Source organism: Pan paniscus, chromosome 8 (assembly GCF_029289425.2).
Source record: "Pan paniscus chromosome 8, NHGRI_mPanPan1-v2.0_pri, whole genome shotgun sequence".
In the NCBI taxonomy this organism is placed as follows: domain Eukaryota; kingdom Metazoa; phylum Chordata; class Mammalia; order Primates; family Hominidae; genus Pan; species Pan paniscus.
The window spans coordinates 86,235,393-86,247,750 of record NC_073257.2 but is presented as its reverse complement, the minus strand read 5'-3'; the positions used below and the strand labels follow the sequence as shown (position 1 = coordinate 86,247,750).

The 12,358-nt window shown below is 40.8% G+C and overlaps 1 protein-coding gene across 2 annotated transcripts in view; it reads right to left on the bottom strand.

Moving 5' to 3' along the window:
* Positions 1-12,358, bottom strand: part of VCL (vinculin) — a 120,368-nt gene that overhangs the window by 22,088 nt on the left and 85,922 nt on the right. For both annotated transcript variants that reach the window (XM_003812995.6, XM_003812996.6), the window contains exons 9-13: positions 8,344-8,497; positions 7,493-7,668; positions 3,242-3,432; positions 1,843-2,042; positions 363-491 (exon numbers count right to left, since the gene is read on the bottom strand). In XM_003812995.6, coding sequence (XP_003813043.1) covers positions 363-491; positions 1,843-2,042; positions 3,242-3,432; positions 7,493-7,668; positions 8,344-8,497 — 850 coding nt within the window. The remainder of the gene's footprint in view (positions 1-362; positions 492-1,842; positions 2,043-3,241; positions 3,433-7,492; positions 7,669-8,343; positions 8,498-12,358) is intronic.

Here is a 12,358-nt window from a genome sequence, read left to right as displayed (position 1 = left end):
TGCCATCCCACACCCTGAGAAAATGACCTAGAAAATCATAGAAATGCCAGCTTTCATGATATTTAGCTGCTGAACCAATGCCAAAGCCACCTACTTCCATGTTTCTTGGTTTGTGATGAAAACAAACCCGGTTGTTTTCATCTCTGATGGTCAGGTCTTCTATTGCTTGCAACTAAAGATATTCCTCACTGATATATGTGGAGACTAAAAGTAGAGGTGGTAGGGCTTTCCCTGTTCTGCTCTTCCACCCTTCATCTACAGTTTCCCAACCACTGATCCTGATGTCCACTGTAATCACATTTCACCTTTACATATACCTATAGCACAGGCTGACAGAAAAATGGAAGACCTCAGATACCCACCTCTTCCCTGTTAGGCGCATCAGGAGGCGCCGTGGCTGCCACTGCCAACAGCTTGATGGGAGTTGTGGTATCGCTGAAAACATCTGACACTTCCTGAGTCATGGCCTCCTGCATCCGAGCTTTTAGATCCTTAAAAAGATTGTTTACATATGAAAATGTCCAGATACATCCTCAAAGCATATCTACTAATGCCCTTACTTCACTGACATTCATTCATCTATTCAGTCTTTCATTCAATAAATATTTGTTAACTGTGTACAAAGCACTGAGCTAGCACAGAACAGGTGTAATTTATGAATCCTGCCCTGTAAGACATTAGTGGTGTAGTAGAAATAAGACATGACCCACATGTCCCTAGAGACTGTTCCACTCAATCAAGGAACCCTACTTCCTTTTTTGGTGGCCTCCATGAAATGATACTGAGAATCATGAGGTTGAGCCCAAAGAAGGCCCAGAGATGGGCTAGAGTTCCACACCATTGCCAGTGCTGGCGGGGCCTGATAACGATCACAGTAACTGTAAGGATTGTTTGGTGGATGTAGTGCCAAATTCTAAGCAATTTATTGTCTTAAGAGGAAAGAAATCAAGAATGGGAATTTTTTAATCCAGGTTCTTTCAATTAAGTTTTCTAGAAAAACTCAATAACAAATATCTGTATCAATTTCTCAACATGGGTCTAAATAAGAGTATTCTTAGAAGCCATGAACAAGCTCTTTTTCATAGTCATCACATTTAATCCAATTTAAGTTTTCTGGATATATACAAAGAAGTCTCCATCACCCTCATTGTTTTGCAAGGTGGGCAGCATAAACTAGCTGGTGATACCTGAGATAATTTTAGGTGTTATATGGGCAAATGTTTTTATTTTAATAATTATGTGTTTCTTTTAAAGGATAATAGAAAAAATACAACTAGCTTATCAAACCCAAGATTTCAGGATTACAAAGTTTTCTTTCATTTATTTATTTATTTATTTATTTGAAATGGAGTCTCGCTCTGTCACCCAGGCTGGAGTGCAGTGACGTGATCTTCAACCTCTGCCTCCCAGGTTCAGGTGATTCTCCCACCTCAGCCTCCCAAGTAGCTGAGATTACAGGCATGTACCACCATGCCCGGCCCACAGAGTTTTCTCTTAAATAAATTTAAGTTTTAAAAAGAAGTCCATTTAAAAAAAAAAAAAAAGAAGTCCATTTTAAGAAAAATATTGGCTAAATAAAAGTACAGATGGTATGTGGATAGAGCAAAAATCACGAAAGGGCTCTTGACTGAGTGGAATTTGGAAAACACAAATTTAGTTGCTACTATATACCAGCAAGCTTTTTCCTAATAAGCTCTAGATTTCCTTATATCTTTGGTCACACTCTTTTCATTTTCCCTAGACCCCAGAAATTATGTATTTTTCAAAACTCTCTCTTCCTTCCCTCGTCTTTCAATAATAGGAAGCATAAAAAGTAAAATGATACGTGCTCCTGACTTCTACCTTTAAGGAGTCTTGGAGCTGAGATGCAAGTGCTCGCGCCTGAGGACTCTCCCCTTCCCCTCTGGCAGCCAGGTCAGCCAGCTGGGCTGTCAGCTGGTCCACTCGGTCACACTTGGCGAGAAGATCTTGCCGATAAGGCCCCATCATAACATTAGCCAGACGATGCCCTTCGGCCACAAGCCCCCGGATGGCAGCCTGACCTGGACCAAGAGAAAAACAATGAAACTTACAAGACCCAGAGGAGACAATTGCAATGCCATTCTGTGGTGTGATGTGGCGTCTTGCTCTATCACCCAAGCTGGAGTGCAGTGGAACAACAACAGCTCACTGCAGCCTTGACCTGCCGGCTCAAGCAATCCCTCCCACCACAGCCTCTCAAGTAGCTGGAACTACAAGTGTGCACCACCATACCTGGCTAATTGGTTTTTTTTAGAGAGACAGGGTCTCACTATGTTGCCCAGGCTGGTCTCAAACCCCTGAGTTCAGGCGATCCACCCACCTCGGCCTCCCAAAGTGCTGGGATTACAGGGATGAGCCACCGCACCCAGCCAGTTCTTTTTATTTAACACTTTATTTTTATTTCACTATCTTTTAAAATCATGATCTAAAATCTATGTAATATTTTATCATATTAACAATAATTATTTCACAAGTCAGTTATTATTAAACATTTATGCTGTATGCATATATTCCTGTATGCAACTTCTTAGAAAGATCTCTAATTATTTCTTAGGGAAAAAACCCTTAATTTCCTGAGTCAATGGGTATGAACTTTGTTTAAAGCTCTTGACATCTAATACCAAATTTAGAAAGTTTGTACTAATTTATTTCTCCAGTAAATTATATATGTGCCCAATTCTCCAACTCCTCACAACACTGGGTATAACTAACTTAGAATTTTGTTCTTTTTTGTTTTGTTTTTAAAGAGACATGGTCTCTCTCTCTGTCACTGAGGTTAGAATGCAGTGGTGTGATCATAGCTCACTACAGACTGGAACTCCTGGTCTCAAGCGATCCTCCCACCTCAGCCTCCCAAGTAGCTGGAAAGGTGTGACTACAGGTGAGCATCACTATGCCCAGCCAATTCTTTACTCTTTTATTTTTGTACAGAGATGGTCTTGCTATGTTGCTTGGCTGGTCTCAAACTCCTGGGCGCAAGTGATCCTCCTACTTTAGCCTCCCAAAGCACTTGGATTACAAACATGAGCCACCATGCCTGGTCTGCTTCTTGATTACATCACAGGAATTTTACTGGCTGCATTTGGAAATGGAATCACAGTTACTTAGCAGCAGCTAAAGAACCCTTACCTAATTACAGATGTTACAGGACCCCTATGAACAACTTGCTTATTTGCACTGAGACCAATTTAATGAGGTTATAGTGCACTGCTGCCCTTACCGACTCCACGGTCATCCACTGTGGGATTATCAATCCACCGCTGTGCTTGCTCAATCTTGCCCTCAAGGTGTACAGCTGCTTTGGCCGGTCTGCTGTTGGCCACAGCCCGGTTGGTTTTGGTCTGCAGGTTCTGCAGGGCCGTGGCCACCTGTTTGGCCAAGGCTCGAGCCTCTGGAGAATCTCCTTTCCCCCTACAGAGAAAAAGACAGCCATCCTGTCACACATAAACACTATTTACATTGAGATCACTTAGCTGCTAATGACAAATGCTAATAGGATGACAAATTGCTCCTGATTATTATTAATTTGGTTTGAAAGGAGTGGTTTATTTATTTGGCCCTTACATAAGAAATTAATAATTTACATTCAGATTATTTTGTCCTAGTTAAGACATTAAATATGAGTTTGCATCAGTAAAGCTCAAATCAATCATTTGGTTAGCTGAGCTCAATCAATCATCACTAGGTTAGCGGCACCCTCTGCCTGCCACCTCTGAAAACACTAGTTTCCTCTGGAACTGGGTGGGCCCAGGCAGCCATGTTTGTTGTAGGAGCAGCTGAAACAGTTACAGTCAAACTAGTAGTAGTACTATCTTTTGAGTCCTAATTCTGCCAGGTACTGTTACAAGCAATTTTTTGTTGTTGTTTGTTTTTTGTTTTGAGAGGGGTTTCGCTCCATCACCCCGGCTGGAATGCAGTGGTGAGATCATGGCTCACAGCAGGCTTGACCTCCCAGGGCTCACTGCAGCAATCCTCCTGCCTCAGCCTTCCAGGTAGCTGGGACTATAGGCATCCACCACCACACCTGGCTAATTTAAAAAAAAATATTTTGTGGAGATAGGAAACATTCTCCCGATGTTTCCCAAGCTGGTCCTTAACTCCTGGGTTTAAGTGATCCTACCACCTGGGCCTCCCAGAGTCCTGTGCTGGGATTATAGGCATGACCTACCACACCCAGCCATAAGCAGTTGCCTTATATTATTTAATCCTTACAACAACCCTATGATGTAAATAACAGTATTATCCTCATTATTAAAGAAACAAAATGGAGGTATGAGGTTGGATAACTTGCCCAATGTCCCATTATTTACTTTGATAGAGTCAGGATTCAAACCCAGCACTGTGACTTCAGAGTCGCCACACTTTTTCTTGTTTTGTTTTGAGATGGAGTCTCGCTGTGTTGCCCAGGCTGGAGTGCAGTGGCACGATCTCGGCTCACTGCAACCTCTGCCTCTCGGGTTCAAGCCATTCTCTTGTCTCAGCCTCCTGAGTAGCTAGGATTATAGGTGCCCACCACCACACCCAGCTAATTTCTCTATTTTTAGTAGAAACGGGTATTCACCATGTTGACTGGGCTGGTCTCGAACTCCTGACCTCGGGTGATGTGCCCACGTCAGCCTCCCAAAGTGCTAGGATTACAGGCATGAGCCACCGTGCCCAGCCTTCATTCATAAACTACTATACATTTGGTATCACATAATCCCCAGTCCTTGCCATAACTGATTAAACTGAGTGGTTATCTACCTCAAGGACAACATACCCACAGTCAGGCAAGGCACTCAATTAGATTCTGGGGGTTCTCAAAGTCCAGTGTGGATAAAAGTCACCGGAGATCTTATTTTTAAATACAGATTGTTAAACCCACCATCAAAAGTGATTCCAATTAAGTATGTCTGGGGTGGGGTCAAGGGGTCTGCATTTTTAATGACCTTCTCAGATGATTCTTAGGCAGATAATCATGGGTCCATATTTCAAAAACACTGCATAGTCAACCAGTGATGGTATCTGGAGCTGGAAAGTGATTAAGCCTGGGCCGTGGTAGCTCACAGCCAGAGGCAAAACCCCCAGATAAATAAACTAAGTCAACACACAGGGTGAAACAGACATAGAGGATCCCACACAGCGACTAAGAGGTGGAGGGAGGGGCTTCCAGTTGCCCAAGATCTGGCCACATTCAAGCTATTGGGTTTGATGAGGTGCCTCTATTTTCAATAATCCTCTACTTTTTACTTGACCAGGTCCTTCCAACCAAAGAACCTCAACCAAGTATCAACACAGAAATAAAAAGACAACCACAATTATATCACAAAGAAAAAAACTGCCCCCAAAACCTTATTCCAAAGACTTCAAATTCTAACCATTATAAAAATACAAAGAATCTGACTCATTTTCCATCTCAGGTCCTCTCAGCCATAGAAAAGTAACTTTCAGGCTAACTTTATCTGTCTCATCTGTAAAAATAAAAATAATAGGCCAGGTGTGGTGGCTCACACCTGTAATCCCAGGACTTGGGAGGCTGAGGTGGGTGGATCACGAGGTCAAGAGATCGAGACCATCCTGGACAACATGGTGAAACCCATCTCTACTAAAAATACAAAAATTTAGCTGGGCGTGGTGGTGCGGCCTGTAGTCCCAGCTACTCGGGAAGCTGAGGCAGGAGAATCACTTGAACTTGGCAAGCGGAGGATGCAGTGAGCCAAGATCGCGCCACTGCACTCCAGCCTGGCAGCAAAGCAAGACTCCGTCTCAAAAATAAATAAATAAATAAATAAAATACATACATAAATAAAAATAATAGCCCATCCGCCAGAACAGCTAATTTAGATACTCTGTCTCTCTCTTTTTTTTCTTTTCTTTTCTTTTTTTTTTTTTTTTTTTTGCTGAGACAGAGTCTCACTCTGTCACCCAGGCTGGAGTGCAGCGGCACAATCTCAGCTCAATGCAACCTCCACTTCCTGGGTTCAAGCTATTCTCTTGCCTCAGCCTCTGAGTAGCTAGGATTACACACCCACCACCAGGCCTGGCTAATTTTTGTATTTTTTTAGTAGAGACAGGGTTTCACCATGTTGGCCAGGCTGGCAGGCTGGTCTTGAATTCCTGACCTCAAGTGATCCACACGCCCTCAGCCTCACCAAGTGTTGGGATTACAGACCTGAGCTACCATGCCCAGCTTAGATACTCTCTTAAGAGTTCCTTTATGATTCTAAATTTTTATAACATTCTCCTTTATAAAGGTGAACGAAGAGGGTCTTTAACATGATTCTGATCGTAGCTACTCCTGGCAAGAGGTTACATAGATGTATGTTTATGTGTGTGCTATAGTAGTATTAAGTAATGACGGCATGAATGACCACATATGAAGGTCTGCTGTTAGCACCATTACCATTCATTACCTCTTCACCATTAAGAAACATTAAAGAGTACCTAGTATGTATATGGACTTACATTAGGTCCTAAGAGTATAGAGAGCAACTTTTACATTTGACCTTAAACCCTTCCTTAGTGTTATTTTAGCATGTGCTGCAGGGGTTTTTTTCTTAAAAGTGAAAAATATCTATTGAAAGAAGAAAGCAGTTAGGTGCAGTGGCTCATGCCTGTAATCCCAAAACTTTGGAAAGCTGAAGTGGGGGGATAGCTTGAGCCCTTGAGTTTGAGACCAGCCCTGACAACATAGCAACACCCCGTCTCTACAAAAAATAAAAAAATTAGCCAGGCATGGTGGCACGTGCCTGTAGTCCCAGCTACTCCGGAGGCTGAGGTGGAAGGATGGCTTGAGCCTGGGAGTTCAAAGCTGCAGTGAGGCATAGTCATGCCGCTGCACTCCAGCGTGGGTGGTAGAGTGAGACCCTATCTCAAAAAAATAAAAATAAAAAATAAAAAGAGGAAATACCCCTTTTCCATATCATCAAAGTAGGTGCCATGAGAGCCTTTAGGAGAGGAGGCTGTGGGGAGGCTGTTGTTACAAGAAAAATCATCCAGGAAATGTAATTTAAGTATCTCCTATACTTGCTACTTACAAAATATCATTGCTGGGGAAGGAGGAAAGTACATTCTTACGCTTCTTCCCCTCCATATACACATAGGAGTCTTTTCATAGCTAGCCACAAAAATTATTTTCCTCTTATGTATGGGAAACAGATAGGTCATAAACATGATGTATCAAAGAAAGCCCTAGCTTAGCAATTTAAAAAGCATCTCAAAAAAGGAGTTCTTAGCATCCTAAATTTATCAATTTATAACTATGTGACCAGCAATAAATCATTAAACCTCAGTTACATCACTGATACAGCAAATTAACATCTGACCTAGAATTAATGAGAATATAGTGGAAGAGCATCATAAGTGCATTTAACCTAGGGGAATTGAAATATGTATGTTCTTGGGGGAAGAAAGAAAGATAGGGAGAGGGAAGGGAGAGAGAAAGAGAGAGAAGAAAAGATATGAAAAGGCAATGTAAGGGTTAAATACATACTGTCTTCGTAGATCTGCTAATTTAGAAGTCAGAGCAGATATTTCCCCAAGGGAACGTAGAATGTCATCTCTTTCTTTAGGATCATCACATAATTCTGCTATTTTCCGAGCTTCAGCCAAAGCACCTCGAATCTGCTCTTCTCCTTCCGGTCCACCATTTGGATCTGCAAGCCAGTTCTACACATAGAAACGGAGAAGCAGCATGCTGTGATCTACTCACACACTCCATTCTACTAAACTTAACAAGGCCAGAAGAAGGATTTCAAAAGTAATATACCAGTAATCATTTTTATAATTCTGATCTTTATTATTGTATGGAGGTTCTTAGATAAGATGAACTCAATCTCTCATCTTTTTGAAATCAATTTTTTTACACCCATTAGCATAAAATATTTTCCCAAGCTTTATCTCATCTCTGAATTAACCACACCTTATTAGTTCCTCAGTTCCTCAAACATGTGTGTTTGTGAAATGCTTGAAAATCATTTTACAGTAGAGCAGTATCGGAAAACTTTAACCCCTAAACATTACAATGACCCAAGAGTTGTGAATTCTGGGACAAGGAATAGTTCCAATGTACTGCAATCTTCCCTTGGTACTCTGAGAGCTTACTTTTACCTAACTGAAGTGCTGTAAATTAAGATCTTTATTTCAAAATATAGATAAACATTTGTCTAAACCTGTGGTGGTAAAGGAGGTGTTAACATTGGTAAGTGCTGGAAGTCACTCATCACTTAGAAACCATTATCCAACCACAGTAAATGATAAGAGACAGAGAAGAAAGATAGGATATTTATGACTTAGGATATTTATGAAATATTTCCCACCCCTCCTGAAAATCACTGTTACTACCTGAGCAGCATCGATCTTCTTTGCAATGCTCTGCTTTGAGTTGGTCATGGCTTCCAGCTTGCGAGCTGCATTTTCCACTTTTGCTGTGAGCACATCCAGACCCTGAGATACCTGCTGAGCTTTCTGCATGGCCACCGGTGAGGATCCTTGTCCTCTGCTCAAAACAGACACATGCTGTCATTGTACACCCTCAAATACTTAATGACAAAATATTCCCAATAGCACAGTACATGTAGTTTTCATGAACATGCTTGGCTTTTTCCTTTTTCCCAGTAAATCTGGGACAGCACAAGAAAACAGACATAAACAAAGCAAGACGCCCAAATCAAGTACTTTTTCTTTTAAAAATGCACATTAGCTTCACGGAACTGCATAACCACTTTGAAGACCAGGCCAGCAAATTTTGATAATTATTCTCCTCTTGGTAGTGATTACATAATCCAATCTAAACTTCAGTGGGAAAATGTGCTGGTGATCTTATTGTTAGGGAGGGCTTTGTTACCATAGTAATGTGTGCTTCTGAAATAAATAGTCCATTAAATTGTCTTCTTATGGGCAAGTATACATTGAAAATGTTTCAGGAGGAAGCATGCATAGTGTTAATGAAAGTGTACCAGACTGGGAACAAGCAGATCTGTGTTCAAATCTTGACTCTTGGTACCTGTGGAACCTTGTTTATGATGTTTAACCTCCCTGGGTTTCCATTTTCTAACTTACATAGTGAAGGTAACATATAATGAAGGTAGGTAATACATTTTCCCCACTTATCTTATGGAGTGGCTTCAAGCATCAAAGTAATATACTTGAAAAGACTGGCAATAAAAATCTATTATTATTACTGAATTATCATCATTTTTATAATGAACCTAATGATAATCTTAAATGCCTACCTTCCTCCTAGGCAACCTATAAATATATAAATAATCGAAACTAGCTAATACTGAGCACATGGTGATAGGAAGCCACTGTTTCCCATCAAGTTCCTAAAGAACTGATTTCACTATTTTCCTCTCTCAGAAATGATATGCTATTACTACTAAAAATGATATGAGTTCATGGAAACTTGTTTCTCTATTTACTTTCCCTATTTACTTGTTTTCCTTATTTACTTTCCAAGTCACAAAGTATGATTTGCCCTCATTTTACAATCCAGATTGTTTTAATCCAAGCAGGCTGGTAAACTCAATGATAGGGGCAGTAACTTTACCATTTGGTAGAATGGCATGGCTGATTATCCTAATCAGAACTTCTATTTTTAGGATAAACTCCAAAACACCTTTGCTTCCCTTCATAATAGTATTGATCTGTCATTCATCTATCTAGCCTCTGTGGGTTTTTTTATTTTTTTTGAGACGGAGTCTCACTGTTTTCCAGGCTGGAATGAAGTGGCGCGATCTTGGGAGGCAGTGGTTGCAATGAGCCAAAATTCTCCTACCTCAGCCTCTCAAGTAGTTCAAGCAATTCTCCTGCCTCGGCCTCCCGAGTAGCTGAGATTACAGGCATGTGCCACCATGCCTGGCTAATTTTTGTATTTTTAGTAGAGACGGGGTTTCACACTGTTGGCCAGGCTGGTCTTGAACTTCCGACCTCAAGAGATCCACCAGCCTCAGCCTCCCAAAGTGCTGGGATTACAGGTGTGAGCCACCACACCCAGCCTATCTAGCCTCTTTTTAAAATTCTTCTGTTTTTCGGCCAGGCGCGGTGGCTCACGCCTGTAATCCCAGCACTTTGGGAGGCCAAGGTGGGCGGATCACGAGGTCACGAGATCGAGACCATCCTGGCTAACACGCTGAAACCCCGTCTCTACTAAAAATACAAAAAAAAAAAAAAAAAAAAAAAAATTAGCCGGGCGTGGTGGCAGGCGCCTAGTAGTCCCAGCTACTCAGTAGGCTGAGGCAGGAGAATGGTGTGGACCTGGGAGGCAGAGCTTGCAGTGAGCCGAGATCACGCCACTGCACTCCAGCCTGGGCGACAGAGCGAGACTCCGTCTCAAAAAAAAAAAAAAAAGAAAAAGAAAAACCTAAAAAACTAAATAAATAAAAATAAAAAAATAAAATTCTTCTGTTTTTCATCTATACCAAAACTTGAGGTAATGAATCATTCATTTATTGCCGGGTATATAAAAGGTATATATACACTTTTTCCTTGAAGTTGAGGCCTTCCTTTTATGTGGCAGAAGAGGGGAAGACTTTTAGGAAACATAGTCTTTAGGATTTAATTTGCTTTTTTTCTTCAAATCTACTACTTCATGATGAGAGATCTTTTTGTTAAAAGAGTCCAACTGTATATTACAAAATAATAACTTCTGTGAGGCTGGAAATTTAGAAATTTTTTTTTTAAAAAAGAGTCCAACTGTGAAAAAGTAAAACTATTTATGGGCTACACAGTTTTTTCATTCAAAACAGAAAGATTTTATTGAGTCTCATGGGGGTAAAAATATATACTAGCAACCTAGAAACCCTGTGTGACTGAACAGAATATCAAGAAGAAATTGTTACTGCATTTCAGCCACTAAAATATTAAACAGCTGGGTACACTTAAGAAAGGACTACAGGGAGATAACTTTCTAATCTTTCATCAGGAAAGGATATTGCAGGCTCCACTGTGAAGCAGGACCATAGTTACCCTTCACTGTTCTAGCCTTTTCTCTTTACAGATTAATGGTGGAACCCCTACAATAACTACCTCATTCTCTTGCTCATACTCATCTTTCTCTAAACACATACAACTGTGTATTTGAGAATTCCAAGTGAAAACTGGCTACCACACTGGGAAAAGGTTGCAGACAAAAGACACAAAAGTGAGAAATCAGAAGAGCCAAGAATCCTATCAAACTGCACTGGCATTTCTCCGAAAGAGAACAAAACTTCTTTTTGTCCTTTTTGCAAAGTTCTTGCCATGCTCATGACAAAGGAGACTGCTTCTCAGCAGGAGAAAAGATTCACTGAACTCAATGGGATCACATTTATTTAAGCTGTTTCTTTCCCCTTCAACATAGAGACGCAACCTGAAAGTCCTGGAGCTTCCAGGGCTGCAGGGAATCCATGAACCTCTAGAAATTATACATAATATTGTATGGGCATGTTTATATGCATCTTTTTAGGTAAGGATGAATGTTTTCATCAGATGATAGAAGTGATCTTGGTCCACAAAAGGTTAAGAACCACGCCTTTAAGATCTGCATTCTTGGCCAGGCGCAGTGGCTCACACCCGTAATCCCAGCACTTTGGGAGGCCGCAGCAGGCGGATCACCTGAGGTCAGGAGTTCAAGACCAGCCTGATCAACATGGTGAAACCCCGTCTCTATTAAAATACAAAAATTAGCCAGGTATGGTGGCGCATGCCTGTAATCCCAGGTACTCAAGAGGCTGAGGCAGGAGAATGCCTTGAACCCAGGAGGCGGAAGTTGCAGTGAGCCAAGATCATGCTATTGCACTCCAGCCTGGGCAACAAGAGCAAAACTCTTGTCTCAAAAAAATAAAATAAAATAAAATAAAAATAAATAAATAAGATCTGCATTCTTATGTCTATTGCACTAATATTGGAGACCAGGTATAATGGTGCACTGCATGTAGAGGAGTGTTTCTGAGCCCTGTTTGTATGTAGACCCTGTGTATCCTAATTATCTCATGATGTTTCATGAGTGTCTCATCCTATTCCAAGTTTTCGTAATGTCCATACCATAAAATTCTATAAAAATCTTTTAGAACTTCATTATCACTATGGATGAGTTCATCTGTATGAATTCCAAACAAATTTATATTATATTGAGTTTTCTCAATAGCAAACTATGTTTATTTAGTTTATGGGGAGAAAAGCTCTAAAGGCCAAGGCTTTAGGAGGGTAAAAGGAAGGTAAATAATTATGAATCCGAATAAATAATCATGAAAAGGAAACTCAAAAAAGCCCAGAAATTACCAACTTAGAGGATAACCTAGTTAAATGATTTTTTTATGAGGTGAAATAATTCCAATGTTTTCACGCTATGTTTCTTTCTCCCCATCCTCCGTAAAAT